The sequence below is a fragment of the Thamnophis sirtalis genome, unplaced genomic scaffold (assembly GCF_051295495.1).
Source record: "Thamnophis sirtalis isolate CommonGarterSnake01/CBP01778 unplaced genomic scaffold, rThaSir2_p1.2 scaffold_1, whole genome shotgun sequence".
NCBI classification, from domain to species: domain Eukaryota; kingdom Metazoa; phylum Chordata; class Lepidosauria; order Squamata; family Natricidae; genus Thamnophis; species Thamnophis sirtalis.
Window position 1 is genome coordinate 167,240,240 of NW_028261381.1, and position 18,643 is coordinate 167,258,882.

Genomic DNA, 18,643 nt, shown 5'->3' on the forward strand with positions numbered 1-18,643 from the left:
TTGCAGCTCCGACGCTATGGAACAATCTCCCCGTGGAGATCCGCACCCTCACCACCGCCCAGGCCTTCCGCACGGCCCTCAAGATCTGGCTATCCCGTCAGGCCTGGGGATGAAAAATGTTAGTTTGTCCCCTCCCGAATGATGAATGAATGTTGTGCTCTATTTTTAATATTATGTATTGTCTTATGTTTTTTGTCTTTTACCCCCTTCCCCGTGTTTTGTAAGCCGCCCTGAGTCCCCTCAGGGAAAAGGGCGGCCTATAAATTATAATAAACACTCTAAACACTCTAAACACTCTAAACATTTACTTACCAATTGTGTTGCTAACCAGAGGTGGATTGCTGCCGATTCGGCCCAGATCGGGCAAGCTAGTAGTAGCGGTGGCAGGAGGCTCCGCCCATCTGCCTAGACGCTTCTGCGCACGAGCGCGCGTCCACGAGCAAACCGGTAGTAAAAATAATAGAAACCCACCACTGTTACTAACTTAACAACTGCAGTGACTCACTTAACAAATGCGGCAAGAAAGATTGCAAAATGGGCCAAAACTCACTGAACAAATACCTCGCTTAGCCACATAAATTTTGGCCACAATTGTGGTTGCAAGTCGAGGACTGCATGAACTATCACAATCCTAAGATTCTGCTAATATTTAATTCGGAGCCCCTGAAATGATGTTTGTTAGCTAGTCATTTCTTCTTCTTTTGTGATACCGTACCAGTCTCTAATCTATGCCTAAAGGAAGACGTTAAGTCTGAGGAAAACCAGATTAGTGTATCAAGGCCTCGGTTCTTAAGCACCGTTCCCTGGGTGTTTACTGGCAGCAGCTGTTCTCTGCTTAGTATGCATTACTCCAGATTCTATTTTGGACAGAGTGAGAGCGAAAGTTATCCTAATTATAAACCCGGCACAGGCCAAAGAAATGAGGCCGGCGCTGAAAATCGGGGTTAGGTTGTCTCATGGTACCAGTTTAGATAGCTGAGTAATTGTCATGAAATGCCCAAGGGATGAGTTAAATTCTTTACTGCAGGAAGCATCACATCAAAAATATTCCAGCGAGGTGAGAATAAAAGGGAGCCAAATCCCGGAGGCTGAGCATACAGCAGCTGTCTACATACAAAGACACACCGGGCTCAGATCATTCAGAAGAGAGACCAAGATGCTGTGCAGACTACACCTTGCAGGCCCTCAAATTCCCCTGCGAAGCCGAGGTTTATGGCCCCGGACCAGTTCGCTCTTTGAAGAGCTGGAGCGCGAGATGGACTCTATGTGGGAGCTCCTGACCAGCAACTGGCGGCCTACGGCGAGCAGCATGGTCAGTCGCGAAACCATCCACAGCTTGGAGACACCCAGCGCCAATGACACCTTTGCAGTGACTCAAGACATGACTGGATTTGACCCCCAGGAACTGGTGGTCAAGCTGGTAGGGGAGAAAGTGGTCCTGACGGGAAGGAAGGCCAGCGAGATGCCCAATGGGCCGTTCCGCTACGAGGTCTTCCGGAGGGCGTGGGACGTGCCCCAGAGCGTGGACCGAGATCGGCTCAGTTGCTCCATCTCCAGTGACGGGCAGCTCCGCATCGAAGGTCCTGTGACGGAATCGGCCATGAGGACGGTGCCCATCGCGGTCAACCGAGTGAGAAACGAGCCTCAACCAGCAGCTGATGAAGAATCCACACGCACAAAAGACAGTCGGGCTCAAGGATGAAGGACGCTTGGATGGGAGAGACTTTTTAAGAACTGCATGCTGGAAAGCATGAAGACATGTACACTGCTAATAAATATTTTAGATATGGAATTATACGCCCTGGTGGGGGATAATTCAGTTTTCAAAGGAACTGGGGGGGGAGGGGGGGTAGCAAGCTTGGAGAGAATTATTTCATTTACCAGAATTCTCATGGAAAGAATTGGTGATGTAGAATAGTTAAAGGTGGGAGAAAGTGATGTGGCAAGTTGGTCAGTCTTGAAAAAAAGGGTTTGGTTCTCAATCCAATATTTATATTTTTGCTGCTCAGATAAAAGGTTGCCAGCTTTTTAAAAAAGTTTTTTTATCAGCTTTGTAAGCAGTTTTGCCTCCTGAATCAACCAATCCCAATGTCAATTCAATTCAATTTAATTTGCTATTGTGATAAGAACTTGATAAGAAAGCCTTTTCAGAAAGAGGATGGGAAGAAGTCAAAAAGAGGTTTGCTTTTAGTTAATGAGGGGTGGGGAAATCCGAATTGTCCCATTTCTTCGTCCCAACATCCTTCCTTTGCCAACATAGACAATACAGTACTTAGAGCAGTTAGCAATGGATAACATTTCCCTGAAGGGTAAATTGGGAAGTAGATTTATATACCACAAGTTTGCATCCTAGGTCTCAGATGAATATTGGAGAGTGTCTGAATGTGAAGTGGGGGATTCTCTGTTTGTTTAAGCAGGACTTTGCCAAGGGGAATCCATTTCCTGAAAAAGGAAATAAATAAATATATATATCTATATATCTATATAGTTCTCTTCTTTGTTCTACTCGTTTCTCAGCCTCAGTGTTCCTCATCTGTAACACAGGAATATCAAATTAAGGCATTTGACTAGGTGTTTCTCCAGGTATTTGGGCCAGTTTTATTTTTAGAATTTGAATTCTTGCCCTGTAGAAACTCAAACATTGAGCACTCTTAAAACTATTAAGATGAGTAATACAGGTGACTCATTCCTTTATGCAAGAGGTAATCACTACAAGATAAATCGGCCACCTCAAATTCCACAGCCCTTTTCCAAGCACAATAGCTATGGTAACAGGAACTAAAATTATTCAGCACAATTGAGCAACTATTGTTTTTCAGCATAATCTTTTTCTTATATAGCACGCTAGCTCCTTTGCTGATCTTCCGCTATACATGTATTTGAATTCTAAAATTCCAGTGAAATATTCCACAGCTTCAGCAAGCATGAAACCTGTCCACATAAATGGCCATTATAAGTTTCAAATTAGCCAGGAACTCATAAACTTTCCTGCTGAAAATTTAAAGGTTTTGTACATTCAGAACAGAATTAGGCTAACAGGATCTTCTTGGTGGTGGCCCCTCTGTGCTTCCAAAATGAGGTAAAAACCTGACTATAAAGGGAATATTTGGGCTATGTTAGGTTTCCTTTCATGATTTACTTCGGCATCCCCATGGTCACATGTTCAAAATTCAGGTGCTTGGCAAGTGACTCGTATTTATGACGGTTGCACAGTCCCCTGGTCATGTCATCACTTTTTGCAACCTTCTAACACTCAAAGTCAGTGGGGAAGTCAGATTCAATTAACAACCCTGTTACTAACTTAACAACTCACTGATTCACTTAACAACCGTGGCAAGAAAGGTTGTTAAATGGGGCAAAATTTATTTAACAACTGTCCCGTCTAACAACAGAAATTCTGGGCTCAGTTAAGACCGTAAGTGGAGAACTGCCTGTACCAGTAATTACGCAATTCAATTAATAACATTCCACAGTCTTTGACCAGGTGACAATGAAGGGAGTCTGTAATTCAGATATTTGGAGGAATACAAATTGTTTTGCTTACTTCTTGTTTAGAAATCTTCTGCATGGAGAAGCTTGCATGTCTCTATTACAGAAGCTAGGGTTTTAAATGCCTTAAAATAGACCAGTGATGGCTAACCTTTTTGTTGTCACATGCCGAAAAGTGTGCATACACCCACAATGCAGTGGTGGTACCTTGCTCAATGGTAGTAACTTTGAGAGGGATCTTGGAGTCCTAGTGGACAACCATTTAAGTATGAGCCAGCCGTGTGCAGCAGCTGCCAAAAAAGCCAACACGCTTCTAGGCTGTATAAACAGAGGGATAGAATCAAGATCCCATGAAGTGTTAATACAACTTTACAATTCCTTGGTAAAGCCACACTTGGAATACTGCATTCAATTTTGGTTGCCACGATGTAGAAAAGATGTGGAGACTCTAGAAAGAGTGCAGAGAAGAGCAACAAAGATGATCAGGGGACTGGAGACTAAAACATATGAAGAACGGTTGCAGGAACTGGGTATGTCTAGTTTAATAGAAAGAAGGACTAGGCTAGGGGAGACATGATAGCAGTCTTCCAATATCTCAGGGGTTGCCACAAGGAAGAGGGAGTCAAACTATTCTCCAAGGCACCTGAGGGTAGAACAAGAAGCAATGGGTGGAAACTAATCAAGGAGAGAAGCAACTTAGAACTGAGGAGAAATTTCCTGACAGTTAGAAGAATTAATCAGTGGAACAGCTTCCCTCCAGAAGTTGTGAATGCCCCAACACTGGAAGTCTTGAAGAAGACGTTGGATAGCCATTTGTTTGGAACGGTATAGGGTTTCCTGCCTGGGCAGGGGGTTGGACTAGAAGATCTCCAAGGTCCCTTCCAACTCTGCTATTGTATATTGTGCAATGCAGGTGTGACCCCCACATGCACCCACCCCACGCATGTGTGCATGACCCCCTCTTCCATGTATGCACATAACCCCCTGTGCCTAGTACGCCCCCTGCGCATGCGAGTGTCTCTTGTGTGTGCCCCACACAGCAGAGACGCGAAAACCAGCCGGCTGGCAGGAGGTGCTTGCGCAGTGCAACTGAACTGGGGCAATGGCTCGTGTGCCTACAAAGAGGGCTATCCATGCCACCTACCATAGGTTAACCATCATGGTAATAGACTGTCTTGCTAGTGATAAATATAGGTGGTCCTTGATTTACAACTGTAATTGACCCCAGAATTACTCTTGTAAGTCCAGGTGGATCATCGCAGGAGCACCTTTGATTTTACAACCTTTTTTATGGCGGTCATTAAATGAACACTAACTGTATGTGGCGGTTTTTAAACAAACCTGTTTCCTCCAATGGGCGTTTCCCCCCCCCCACCCCCCAAAACCAGAAATAAATGCTGGAAACCCTCAAAAAACACTGAAAATCAGTCATGGAGAACAGCCATAAGTGTGAAAGTAGATATAGTTCATACCTTTTTTTTAATGAAAATTATTAGTACTTTTGATCAGTGACGTCATCAAAGTGAACAAACCCACGTGCTGATTACGTCACCAGATCATGCCCCCTAAGCGGAAGTGACGTGCACAGCCCCCACCCTCCGGATGTGACGTGCATACCCCTCCTCCCCGGCTGGGGTGTGCATAATTGACCCCACATGGTGCAGGTTTCACAAGATCATAACCCTAGCCAGATATGTGTAATGGCCTAAGCCCATCATGATGAGTAGCCCTAACAGATAAGTTGTTGCGCAATATCCTAACCCTATTTTTTCAGATAAGACGTGTTGAAACTTACCCCATCAAGAAAGATGCCAAGACTCTGTGTACATGTTAGTTTAACCCTAGATTAATTCTATGGACGTTCAAGGGTGGTGGGAGTGGGGTTGCGAAATAAAAAAATGTTTTTTATTTGTAATCAATCTGCTAAGGGCTGCATTTAAACCCCACTTTTTTCCCTATCTAGGCAATGTTGGTTTTAATTTTTGCTGAGACATGGGGTCTGCATTTAACCATTCACAATAGGCAACCCCGCCAGGTTGCATGCAGTGGATAAGCCTGTTCATTCATGCCTGGGATCCACTGCATGCAACCTGGCGGGACTAATGCAACGTGCTCTACATGGGGCAGCCCTTGAAGAGCATTCGGCGACTCCAGCTTGTCCAGAATGCAGCCGCACGAGCGATCGTGGGTGCATCTCGGTTCACCCACGTAACACCTATCCTCCGCGAACTGCACTGGCTGCCTATTGGTCTCCGGATACGCTTCAAGGCGCTAGTCGTCACTTATAAAGCCCTTCATGGTATTGGACCTGGGTACTTGAGAGACCGCCTGCTGCCAATCACCTCCACTAGACCGATTAGATCCCACAGATTAGGCCTCCTCCGAATTCCATCCACCGGCCAGTGTCGACTGGCGACTACCCGGAGGAGAGCCTTCTCTGTGGCTGCTCCGACCCTCTGGAACGAACTCCCCGTGGAGATTCGAACCCTCACCACCCTCCAGGCCTTCCGCAAAGCCCTTAAAACCTGGCTGTTCCGACAGGCCTGGGGCTAAAGAACTGTTGCCCCCGTCTCGAATGGTATGACTGTTGTGCATTTTAAATTATGCATTGTTGTGTCATTTTAATTTTTTGTTTGTATCCCCCTTCCCTGGTTTGAGTTGTGAGCCGCCCTGAGTCCCCTTCGGGGGGAAAAGGGCGGCATATAAATAAAATAAACAACAAACAACATGATTACAAATAAAAAGCATTTTTTTATTTCACAACCCCACTCCCACCACCCTTGAATGTCCATAGAATTAATCTAGGGTTAAACTAACATGTACACAGAGTCTTGGCATCTTTCTTGATGGGGTAAGTTTCAACACGTCTTATCTGAAAAAATAGGGTTAGGATATTGCGCAACAACTTATCTGTTAGGGCTACTCATCATTATGGGCTTAGGCCATTACACATGTCTGGCTAGGGTTATGATCTTGTGAAACCTGCACCACGTGGGGTCAATTATGCACACCCCAGCCGGGGAGGAGGGGTATGCACGTCACATCCGGAGGGTGGGGGCTGTTCACGTCACTTCCCGCTTAGGGGGCATGATCTGGTGACGTAATCAGCACGTGGGTTTGTTTACTTTGATGACGTCACTGATCAAAAGTACTGATAATTTTCATCCCAAAAAGGTATGAACTATATCTACTTGTGAAGCTATTGCCAAGCACCCAAAATGTGATCACGTAACCACGAGGGGAGGGGGAGGCAGCCGTCAGAACTTTGAAATCGGGTCCTAAATAGCTCTGGGAAGGTCCATTGTAATTTAGGAACAACCATTAAGTGAGGATTACCTGTAATTTCAGTATTATCCCCACTGTGAATGGATCGGTTTAAGAATGCTCAGCAGCTGTCTGTGATTGTGTTCAGTTCTATAACTTGTCCTGACTTTAAATTATTTTAAAAAGTTTAGCAACTTTGCCACCTGGTGGAGATTGAGGAAAAAAGACATGCACAAAAATCACTCCTACTGTTATCTGGAAACAGGCCAAGATTCCTGAATGATGCAACGGAGTGTAAGAGGTTCCAGCACTTTCTCCCTCTGCCTAGCTTTCTCCAGATCATTCAGAACGTGAGGATTTGATGTTAGCCACCTAGAAAACTAGAAAATGGCTATTTAATGCTTGCTATGGGCATGTTTTCCTCACTATGAATAACCAGCCAACTGGAGCTTACGGTAATTAAACCACTACTAGGTAAAGGTTCCCCTCGCACGTATGTGCTAGTCGTTCCTGAGTCTAGGGGGTGGTGCTCATCTCCATTTCAAAGCCAAAGAGCCAGCACTGTCCAAAGACGTCTCTGTGGTCATGTGGCCGGCATGACTAAAGGCAGAAGACGCACAGAATGCTGTTACTTTCCCACCAAAGATGGTCCCTATTTTTCTACTTGCATTTTTTACGTGCTTTCGAACTGCTAGGTTGGCAGAAGTTGGAACAAGTAACAGGAGCTCACTCCGTTACGCGGCACTAGGGATTCAAACCACCAAACTACCGACCTCTCTGATCAACAAGCTCAGCGTCTTAGCCACTGAGCCACTGCGTCCCACCAAGAAAAATAGAAAATGGCTATTTAATGCCTGCTATGGGCATGTTTTCCTCACTATGAAAAGTCATCCAACTGGGGCTTAATTAAACCACCATTGGCAAATATTAATTAAATTTATATAGCCACGCATCTCACCACTGTGACACTGGGTGACATTCGGAGTTAAATATCCCCCTCTCCCAAAATATAAAAAACCAACAAAAAATAAACACAAAAATCATTAAAACAACGTTAGGGAAAATAAGCAGCATAAACATTAAATAGATAAATAAAAATTAAAAACAATAAAACTATTAAACCATTAAAAAGTATAATCTGTAGGAGAGTGCCATTCATTATCTTATATTGGAAGAAATGTCCTTCTGGGTTCAGTTCCAAGTGGGGGAAAAGACACTGGAAACATAGAAAGATGGTTTTAATGGTGGACAGGATCGCATGGCTTGAGCTCCTGAACAGAAAAGGGGGATCACATGCTTCCAGATGTTGGGTGAAGAAGAAAAAGAGACTAAGATGCTGAAAGTTCCTGGTTTTATGCCCTCTCTGGCCTTTGATCTTGATCTTGTATTCTGATTGGTTGTCAGATTCCCATGGGGCCATGCAGGGGCAACTCTATAGGCTGCCTTGAGTCCACGTTTGTTGAGCCTTGCTTCTTCCCAGGTGCCCTGTGGTGAGATGGGTAAAGGGCTAATACCATCATGCCTTAATCCCATCACCCTGGAGCTGAATGAGGGAGATCTTTGTTATGTAGAATAGACTGCCCCAGGCTTTTTTAATGGCCCATTGACAAAGGTGGGGGCTATTAAGAGTCAGTTCTGCTTCCTGCCCAAAAACATGTTTCTCCATTTCTGATCCAGGGAAATATAATATTCTCCCTTTCCAATATTTCCCAGGATATTTCATTTTTCTAAGAGAGAGATGGGTTTTAACTTCCTACACTTAAAAATACACCCATTTTAACAGGCCCTCCAACAATGTCACCAGATCCCCAGGCCGGACGGCAAACCCACGGCTTGAGATTCTTCCCAATGGTTGTTGTTTTGTCTCTGTTGTTTTGCAAGCGCACTGAGGGCTTCTGTACCGGAGGCACAGAAAAAGCACCTTTGGGACAATCATGACCTCGATGACTGAGGATCTCCATAAGGGGGGAAAAAATTACGTTTGATGTTATTATTGTATTTTGATTAGAAGACATGTTAAGAAGGAAATGAAGAGCATTACAATGTTTTAACTGTTCAATGTATTACAATTTGTGGAAGGTTGTTGCACAGAAATATTTGTGCTCAGATGATACACTGCTTAAGGAAAGATGGAATGTTTATATTTATAAAATTGGGGGGGGGGGACTTTATTTAAAAAAACAGAGTTAAAATTATGGCAGCAAAAATAAGCCTGGATGGTTTTTGTCTTCTTTTTTTGCAGTGATTTTAAAGATTGGGGGGGTGCCTCTCTCTCTAAGGCTTTCTAATCCTTAAATCCACCTGCTTCTATGACATTATTGAGAATTTGCTGTCTCTCTCTCCAGAAGTCAAATTATCACTCCAAAGCTTTGCTCACTTCAACTTAGTCTTTGCCTCCCTTCCAGTTACCAACCTTTGTACATAGAGTCTTAACTTCTCAGCCCCCCATCTCCCACACTTCCAGGATGAAGGGAAGTCTTTATGCCCCGTTTCCTTCTTAGAATCCCCTCAAAGAAAAGCAACTCTGACTCTCCTTCGCAGGGTTGTTGTACAAAACATCTGGAATGGAAGAAGAGGGGAAAGTGTGGGTTTTGAAACTGAAGCCACTGTGAACGTTTTTTTTTTTTCTGGACACCCATTCTCAAAAGCAGGAGGCCAATTCCTGGCAATATGGACACCGTTAGCCTTGGGGAGAGCAGTTGGTAGCTTTGCGGAGGTGTGTGAATAGAAAAGGAATAGGAATAGGAATGGAATAGAATAGAATAGGGAATGGGAATGTAATAGGAATATAGTGGAATGGAATAGAAAAAATAGAATAGAATAGAATAGGAATAGGAATAGGAATGGAATAGGAATAGGAATGGAATAGGAATGGAATAGGAATGGAATAGGAATGGAATAGGAATGGAATAGGAATATAATATAATATAATATAATGGAATAGGAATGGAATAGGAAGGGAATAGAATAGAATGGAATAGGAATGGAATAGGAATGGAATAGGAATGGAATAGGAATGGAATAGGAATGGAATAGGAATATAATGATAGGGATAGGGATAGGGATAGGAGTGGAATAGGAATATAATATAATATAATATAATAATATAATATAATAATATAATATAATATAATATAATATAATATAATATAATATAATATAATATAATATAATATAATATAATATAATATAATATAATATAATATAATATAATATAATATAATATAATATAATATAATATAATATAATATAATATAATATAATATAATATAATATAATATAATATAATGGAATAGGAAATGAATGGAATGGAATAGGAATATAATAGAATAGGAATAGGGATAGGAATAGAATTGGAATATAATAATATAATATAATATAATGGAATAGGAATGGAATAGGAATATAATGGAATGAAATGGAATAGAATAGGAATAGGAATAGGAATGGAATGGGAATGGGAATGGGAATGAGAATGGAATATAATATAATAATAGAATATAATATATAGGAATAAGAATGGAATAGGAATAGGAATGGAATAGGAATGGAATAGGAATGGAATAGGAATATAATGATAGGGATAGGGATAGGGATAGGAGTGGAATAGGAATATAATATAATAATATAATAATATAATATAATATAATATAATATAATATAATATAATAATATAATATAATATAATATAATATAATATAATATAATATAATATAATATAATATAATATAATATAATATAATATAATATAATATAATATAATATAATATAATATAATATAATATAATATAATATAATATAATATAATATAATATAATATAATTAATATAATATAATATAATATAATATAATATAATATAATATAATATAATATAATATAATATAATAGGAAATGAATGGAATGGAATAGGAATATAATAGAATAGGAATAGGGATAGGAATAGAATTGGAATATAATAATATAATATAATATAATGGAATAGGAATGGAATAGGAATATAATGGAATGAAATGGAATAGAATAGGAATAGGAATGGAATGGGAATGGGAATGAGAATGGAATATAATATAATAATATAATATAATATATAGGAATAAGAATGGAATAGGAATAGGAATGGAATAGGAATGGAATAGGAATGGAATATAATGATAGGGATAGGGATAGGAGTGGAATAGGAATATAATATAATATAATATAATATAATATAATATAATATAATATAATATAATATAATATAATATAATATAATATAATATAATATAATATAATATAATATAATATAATATAATAAATATAATATAATAAATATAATATAATATAATATAATATAATATAATATAATATAATATAATATAATATAATATAATATAATATAATATAATATAATATTATAATATAATATAATATAATATAATGGAATAGGAAATGAATGGAATGGAATAGGAATATAATAGAATAGGAATAGGGATAGGAATAGAATTGGAATATAATAATATAATATAATATAATATAATATAATATAATATAATGGAATAGGAATGGAATAGGAATATAATGGAATGAAATGGAATAGAATAGGAATAGGAATAGGAATAGGAATAGGAATGGAATGGGAATGGGAATGGGAATGAGAATGGAATATAATATAATAATATAATATAATATATAGGAATAAGAATGGAATAGGAATAGGAATATAATAGAATGGAATGGGAATAGAATAGAATCAATAGAATAGAATAGGAATAGAATAGAATACAATAGAATGGAATAGGATTGGAACGGAACGGAACAGAATAGAATTCTTTATTGGCCAAGTATGATTGGACACACAAGGAATTTGTCTTTGGTGTGTAGGCTCTCAGTGAACATAAAGAAAAAATAGATTATATTCATCAATCATAAGATAATAAAAGACAATCATAAGATTAGTGATAGTGATAAGTTACTAATAAGCAATCAAATCGTACTAGAAAACAAATAAAGCAATGTCGACTAAGCAGCCTTGTCCCGCGTCTAGCACAAACTGGATTTTTTCTAGAAGCTGCTGGAGCACAAAAGTGTCTCGCTTGGTTTGCCCTTCAAGGCACATTAAGGAGAAAGCGGTGCTGGCACGAATTTTACTTTTTCCTTCTAGGCGCCTCTGGAGCCGCCGCCGACTTTCCAGACTTGTTTGGAAACCTCTTACACGCCGTTGCGTCATAAAAACAACCAAGGCCATGCTGCTTAACCACTTGAAGGGGCGGGGCCTACGGGGACTATAAAAGGCGGCACCGGGCTGTCAGGCCAGCCAGAAATAGACCGAGCGAGCGCGGGGAAAGTCGCTTTATTTGGGAAGCTCCTGCTGCGCTGCCAACCATGGCGAGCTACTCTCGCGTCCTGCTTCGGATGCTCCCTCTGCGGCGTTGGCCTCTGCCCGGGCTGGGCCCCATCTGGCTGAGCGAGCCGCAGTCGGCAGGCAGGTCCCTCTGGCCGGCCGGCCCCAGCTTCGTGGACCGCGTGATGGGCGACATGGAGAGGCAATTCCAAGAGATGGAGAAGATGAGCCGCGCCTTCTTCCAGGCGGCGCCGCTGCCCTTGATGGGGGAGCGCGAAAGCCACAAGGAAGCCTCGGAGGAGAACGCCGGCCCGGCCGAGGTGGACAGAAGAAAGCATTACCGCGTCTCGGTGGACGTGGCCGGTTTTACCCCCGAGGAGATGACGGTGAACCTGGAGGGGAGGAAAGTGACGGTGACCGCCAAGCGCCAACGGGAGAGCCAGAGCAAAGAGAGCGGCTACTGGGTGGAGCACCAAGAGCTGCGCCGGGAGACGCTCCTGCCTCCAGATGTGGACCTTCAGGCCATCGCTTGCTCCCTCAACCCGGATGGGCAGCTGTGCATCGAGGCCCCGCGGCTGGCTTCGGACGAGTCCCCGCAACACACCATCCCCATCGACGTGAAAGCAGCCGATCCGCGTCCCGGCGAGGAGGACAAGCCCAAGGAGCGCTGATCGTGTGGATAATGATGCTCCTGCCGCGCACATAGAATCGCCCTATGAAAATGAGCAGGCTCAGCTTCCTAACTTTAGAAAAGGCTCTGCGGCCTTGACTCTCTCCTCTTTCCTTGTCTACAATAAAGCTGCTTTCAATGTACCCGTGGACGTATTATTCTGAATGTTGTGTTCTGTGGGTCTGACAGCAACTGGGATAAACTTAAGAGGATCTGCTTGGGAAAAAAAGACTGTGTAAAGGGAAGAAATGGGTGGAGACGGAGGTTGTGGTTCTACTGTACAAGGTTGAATTCTTAAATGATGGTAAAAGTCTGACTGACTAAAATGTGGGTGTTCTGTATGACACCCAAGTGGACATTGTGCTTTTTTATTTTAAAAGAATAAAGTTACATTTATTTTTAAAAAATATCTGACTGCCTGAAACCAGATTCTTAAGTGGCTTACAGAGTATTAAAAAAGAAGGAACAGGTTAAAAGGTTAAAGCGTTTAAAATAGTAACTAAGAATACGAAACTGGGATTGTAGTAAGTGGCAACACTGCAATTAATTTGCAAGGACCCTTTGGGGGTGGGGGAAACATCCATTTTTACCTGGAAGGCTGTGAGGATGGGAAGAAGCTAATACGAAAGTTGGGCTGGCTCTTTGTTTGGAACCTGGCATTATTCTGAATGGGAAAGTTGGTGACTTGTTCAAACTTCACAAAGGGGTTACTGCAGAGGTAGTACGGGCTATGTTAACAGTTTGGTATGTCAGTGGTCTTTTGATACTGTCCATGGGGTTTTCTTGACAAGGATAAAGGAGTAGGTTGCCAGGAAAGGAGGACAGAAGATGAGGTGGTTAGATAATGTCATCAACACAATGAATTTGGGGCAAACTCTGAGCCAGTGGAGGACGGTGGGCTGGGGTGAAATAGTCTATGGCATAGGTGTCAAACTCAAATTTCATTGAAGGCCACATCGGGGTTATGTTTGACCTCTGAGGGCCAGGATAGGCGTGGGGATGTCAAACTTGCGGCCTGCAAGCCGGATGCATCACGTGATGGCCCTGCCCCCGCCCGGTTTAGCGAAGGGGGGGGGGAAATCCCCATACGTTACATGATGATGCCGGGACGACATAAGTTTGACACCCCTGACCTAGAGTTTACAAATGCCGTGTTTCCCCGAAAATAAGACAGGGTCTTATTTTCTTTTTACCCACAAAATATGACTTGGGCCTTATTATAAGAAGAGGGTTTATTGTTTTGGGGTTGCTGGGCGGCTGCTCTCTTCCGAGCGGGTTCCCAAAGAGCTGGGCACAGCCTCATGGGCGAATGGCTGTGTTGCGCTGTCACAGCAGCGCAACACAACAGCCATGAAGCAACCACGCTCGCGAGCAGCAGAGGTGCTCTGGCTCTGCGGGGAGAGCTGGGCCAGGGCATTGTGAGTCTGGGAGGTGTGCAAGCGAGAGCAGAACAGCCGCTCGTGCAACGCCCCTCTCCAGCCATGCAGAGCGCCACTCACTGCCATTTCAAAGGTGCCAAGCCACAGTAGCCGGGAGGCGGCGAACAGGTGCTCACGCGGCTTGGCGATACCCCTAGGTCAGTGAATGGCACTGTGCCTGGCTGGAAAGGGGGTTTGCCGGGTGGCTGCTCGTGAACGTGGTCGCTTCATGGCTGCTGTGTTGCGTTGCTGCGACAGCGCAACACAGCCATTTGCCCATGAGGCTGTGCCCGACTCTTTGGGAACCCGCTCGGAAAAGAGCAGCCGCCTGGCAACCCCTCTCATCAGCTGGGCACAGCACTGCTCACCAACCTAGCGGTATCCCGAAGGTGCCAAGCAACGCAATCACCTTTGCCTCCCCCCCCGGTTCCTGCGGCTTGGTACCTTCAGGATACCGCTAGGTTGGTGAGCAGCGCTCTGCTTGGCCGGAGGTGGGGAGTTGTCCAGGGGGCTTATTTGCGGGGGAGGGCTTATATTTATGCCCACCAGAAAAATGTGGCATGGCTTTATTATCAGGACATTTCCTATTTTCGGGGAAACACGGTAGACTTACTTGACTTACAACCACACTTGGGACCAGAACTTTAATTGCGAAGTAAGATGGTTGCTGAGTGAGTTGCAACTGATTTTGCAACCTCTTGCCACAACCGAGAAGCAAATTGCTGTCATTAAGTGAACCATGCTGTCCCAAAGCAAATCTGGCTCCCCCCATTGACTTTGTCAGAAACCCAGCTGGGAAAGTCACAAATGGTGATCACGTGACCCCAGGATGCGGCTAGCATTGTAAATTAACAGATTAACAGCTTTGGAGGGGACCTTGTAGGTCATCTAGTCCAACCCCAACAGGTGTTGGACTAGACCGGCCCGCGGGCCAGATCTGGCCTGCGGGCCTCGAGTTTAACATCCCAGTTCTAGGTGGTGTGTTTAGCTTAAAGAGCCCTCTGGGAACTTTTGTGTAGGTTTGTTTAATGTTGCGATACTGCCAAGAATAACGCATAGGGGGAATTTATCTTTAGGTTGCAGTGTTGACCGTTCGTGTGGTTCTGATAATATAATTTCAAAGGAATGTTTGCTCTCTTAGCAATGTGAGAGTCAGATGGGTGGTATATAAATCTGACAAAAAAAATCTAATAAAATTTAAGAGTATACTGAAAAGAGGGATCCAACGGACTAACACCCCCCCCCGTTTAAATTGCACACTTTGTATTCTGCTTATTTCAAGAAAAGATTGTAACCCCCCCCCCCCAAGCTGCCCACCAAGATGGAGGTGGGAATGAGTGTAGGCAGGCATGTGAGCACATATATGCCAATGTTTTTGTCTCTGTGTGTGTGTGTGTGTGTGTGTGTGTTCCAGAAAAGACATCTTCCCACCCATAGTGGTATTTGAGGGGGCAAAATGGCTTCCGCTTGCCTTGGGCTGCTCTAAATATATCAGTTGTAACTACTTCATCCCAAAGTGAAACTGAACAACTGTTTCCTTGCTAGTCAGTTTCCTGAGTGGGCTAGAGGCATCTGATCCGGCAGGACACCTATATTTATAGAAATTTTCAGGTGTCTCTGAGGTAGCCTAACTATATTTGTGTATCACCGGATTGAGAAAAGCCTTTATATCTTTTTTTCTGGGGAGGGGGGAGGTGTAGTAAAAGTTTGCTATAACCAACAAGGTGATAGCTTGCCTTTATGGAAGGAGTGGGGAACTATGGACCTTTTAAGATCCATGGACTTCAACTTCCAGAATTCCTGAGCCAGCCATACTAGCTCAGGAATTATGGGAGTCGAAGTCCACAAGTCATAAAAGGGGCATAGTTCCTCACCTCTGCGGGCTTATGGGAACAGGTGCCAATCTCTGCTTAGAAGATAGTCTTGTGGGAATTCCAGGAGGACTCCCATTAATTTGTGGGATCTGCTACAAAAATATAGGATAGCGGTTTCATTAAGCTTTCAAGAGGGGGTGGGTGGGTTTGTTGAACAACCTCAGACTTGATCACGTGACGTGACATGCGCAGTGTTTTTTGCCTTTGTGGAGCTGGGGTGGGCGTGGCCTGCGTCAGTGGTGGGTTTCAATTTTTTTTACAACCTCTTCTGTAGGTGTGGCCTGCTTTGTGGGAGTGGCTTGCTGGCCATGAGACTGGGTGGGTGTGGCCAATTTCTAAAATGTGGTGAAATTCACTTAACAACGCTCTTGCTTAGCAACCAAAATGTTGGCTCAGAAACTGTGGCATTTGAAGCACGCAAGTCTTAAAGCTGTCAAGTTACAAGACCCTCGCACCCCTAAGCCTTTAGGAAAAAAAAACCCCAGGGGTGTTCAAACTTGACAGCTTTAAGACTTGTGGACTTCAACTCCCAGAATTCCTCCTCTTGCTCTTCATCTTGATGATGTGCGGACGGGCGGGGGGAGGGAGCTGGAACCGGTTCTAAATGGCACTGTAGATTTGTGGAACGTCTTTTATAGAAGAGGTTAGAACTGGCAGGAACCCACCCCTGGCCTGCGTGTGGCGCATCTAGCCTGCCAGTCACCAGTTTGACATTGTGCTATATAAGGCCTTTCACAGATTGTTAAAGCAATATGTTCACTGAGGTGAAGGCCAGAGTTTGGAAAACATAAAAGTGTCAGACCTGGAAGCCATTTTTTACACTGGGTCTTCAGGCCTGCCACATTTTTCTGCTGTGGGAAAATGGGAGGGGGGAAATTATATGGAGTATGAGAGATATATAGTCTAAATAACATTCCTTTCTCAGAGAGTCAAGGACATCTTGCCCTGCACTTGGAGTGGTGTGACTGGGAGGCATCTCCAGTTGGGACAGTGCCTGGTTGGACCATGTGATGGACACGTGGGTGCTGGGCAGGGTCTTGGACTTTCCTTTGGGTGGGAAAACCTGGAAACTTTCAGATTCGGGTTTCCCCAGATGTGCCAATATGACATCTCTAATAAAATGGAACTTTTGAGGAAACTCAAGCGTCAGAGTCTTCTTTCGTTGAGGGTGTTACTTGGAACCCTGACAACAAGACTCTATCATGGGCTTTTTCAAAAGGTCTCCTCAAATTTGTTGGCAAGATAACAACAGAACCTCTGAACCGGTGGCTCTTAATCTTAATTTTGAGATATCTGGACTTCAACTCCCTGGATTTCATTCATTCATTCACATTCCTCCATATTAATATAGCTGCTCATCTCACAATCAAGTGACATGCTAGCTAGGGAATTCTAGGAGTTGGAATCCATAGATAAAAATTGCTGTGATTGAGAAATATTATAGATCCAACAGATCTACCTGGCAGGTATTTACGACTCGGGTTCAAAGTTCAGTGGTTGCCTCCCCAGTCATATGATCACACTCCCAAGAGTTTAGCAACCAGGCTTATGGCCATTTGCCATGTCCTGAGATCACATGACTGCATTTTACGATGGTTTTGCTGAAAACTGGAATTCACTTTTGGTTTTCATCAAAACTGCAACTACTGGTTTCCTTAACAACTTTAGGTTTTAGGTTTTATTAGGATTTGTATGCCGCCCACTCCCTAGAGACTCTGGGTGGCTTATAGATAAAAACGGGGGGGACAGGGACATATAAAAATTAAAAAGAACAAACATATTAAAATTTCACAACATACATACAGCTTAGAGTGGGGCTGGATAAAATCAACCAGCCCCAGGCCTGCCGGAACAGCCAGGTCTTAATTGCTTTGCGGAAGGCCGGGAGAGTGGTAAGGGTCCGGATCTCCACGGGGAGATCGTTCCATAGGGCCGGAGCAGCTAAAGAGAAGGCCCTCTCCCGGGGAGTCGCCAGCCGACATTGACCGGCAGATGGAATCCGGAGGCGGCCTAATCTGTGTGATCTTATTGGAACACTGCAGTGTTTTAACAGATTTCACAGGTTAACAGAGTTGGAAGAGACCTTGTAGGTCATCTAGTCCAACCCACCCTCCAACAAGAGACCCTACACCAATTCTGACAAATGGCAGTCTAATCTCTTCTTGAAAATCTCAAGTGATGAAGCTCCCACACCTTCTGAAGGCAAACTGTTTCAGTTTGCTTAACCATTACACAAAAAAAGGTAAAATTGAGTTGGACAGCTTTATAACTGTCATGAGTTTTGACTATGATGGGCAAGTTCCATTATGGTCGTAACTCAAGAACTACCTGTACAGGTAGTCCCCGGCTTACAACAGTTCACTTAGTGACTGTTCAAAGTTAACATCACTGAAAAAAGTGACTCATGACCATCTTTCACACTTACGACTGTTGCAGCATCCCCATAGTCTCGTGTTCAAAATTCAGAAGCGTGGCAACCGATTCACATTTATGACGATTGCAATGTCACATGATCACCTTTTGCAACTCTCTGACAAGCACAGCCAATGGGGAAGCCAGATTCATTTAACAATCGTGTAACTAACTTAACAATTGCAATGATTCACT

The 18,643-nt window shown here is 43.1% G+C and overlaps 2 protein-coding genes across 2 annotated transcripts; both read left to right on the forward strand.

Moving 5' to 3' along the window:
- The first annotated feature begins 1,086 nt into the window (after window positions 1-1,086).
- LOC106554375 (heat shock protein beta-11-like) lies at window positions 1,087-2,478 on the forward strand. Its single transcript, XM_087703097.1, has one exon. The coding sequence runs from the start codon at window positions 1,157-1,159 to the stop codon at window positions 1,700-1,702; it is 546 nt and encodes a 181-aa protein (XP_087559223.1). The 5' UTR covers window positions 1,087-1,156; the 3' UTR covers window positions 1,703-2,478.
- A 9,558-nt stretch (window positions 2,479-12,036) lies between these two features.
- Window positions 12,037-13,151, forward strand: LOC106542254 (heat shock protein 30C-like). Its single transcript, XM_014057918.2, has one exon. The coding sequence runs from the start codon at window positions 12,116-12,118 to the stop codon at window positions 12,743-12,745; it is 630 nt and encodes a 209-aa protein (XP_013913393.2). The 5' UTR covers window positions 12,037-12,115; the 3' UTR covers window positions 12,746-13,151.
- Window positions 13,152-18,643: the final 5,492 nt, after the last annotated feature.

Excerpts from the sequence above, each read along its gene's own strand:
- LOC106542254 (XM_014057918.2), top strand. The coding sequence starts at position 12,116 with ATGGCGAGCTACTCTCGCGTCCTGCTTCGGATGCTCCCTCTGCGGCGT.
- LOC106554375 (XM_087703097.1), top strand. The coding sequence starts at position 1,157 with ATGCTGTGCAGACTACACCTTGCAGGCCCTCAAATTCCCCTGCGAAGC.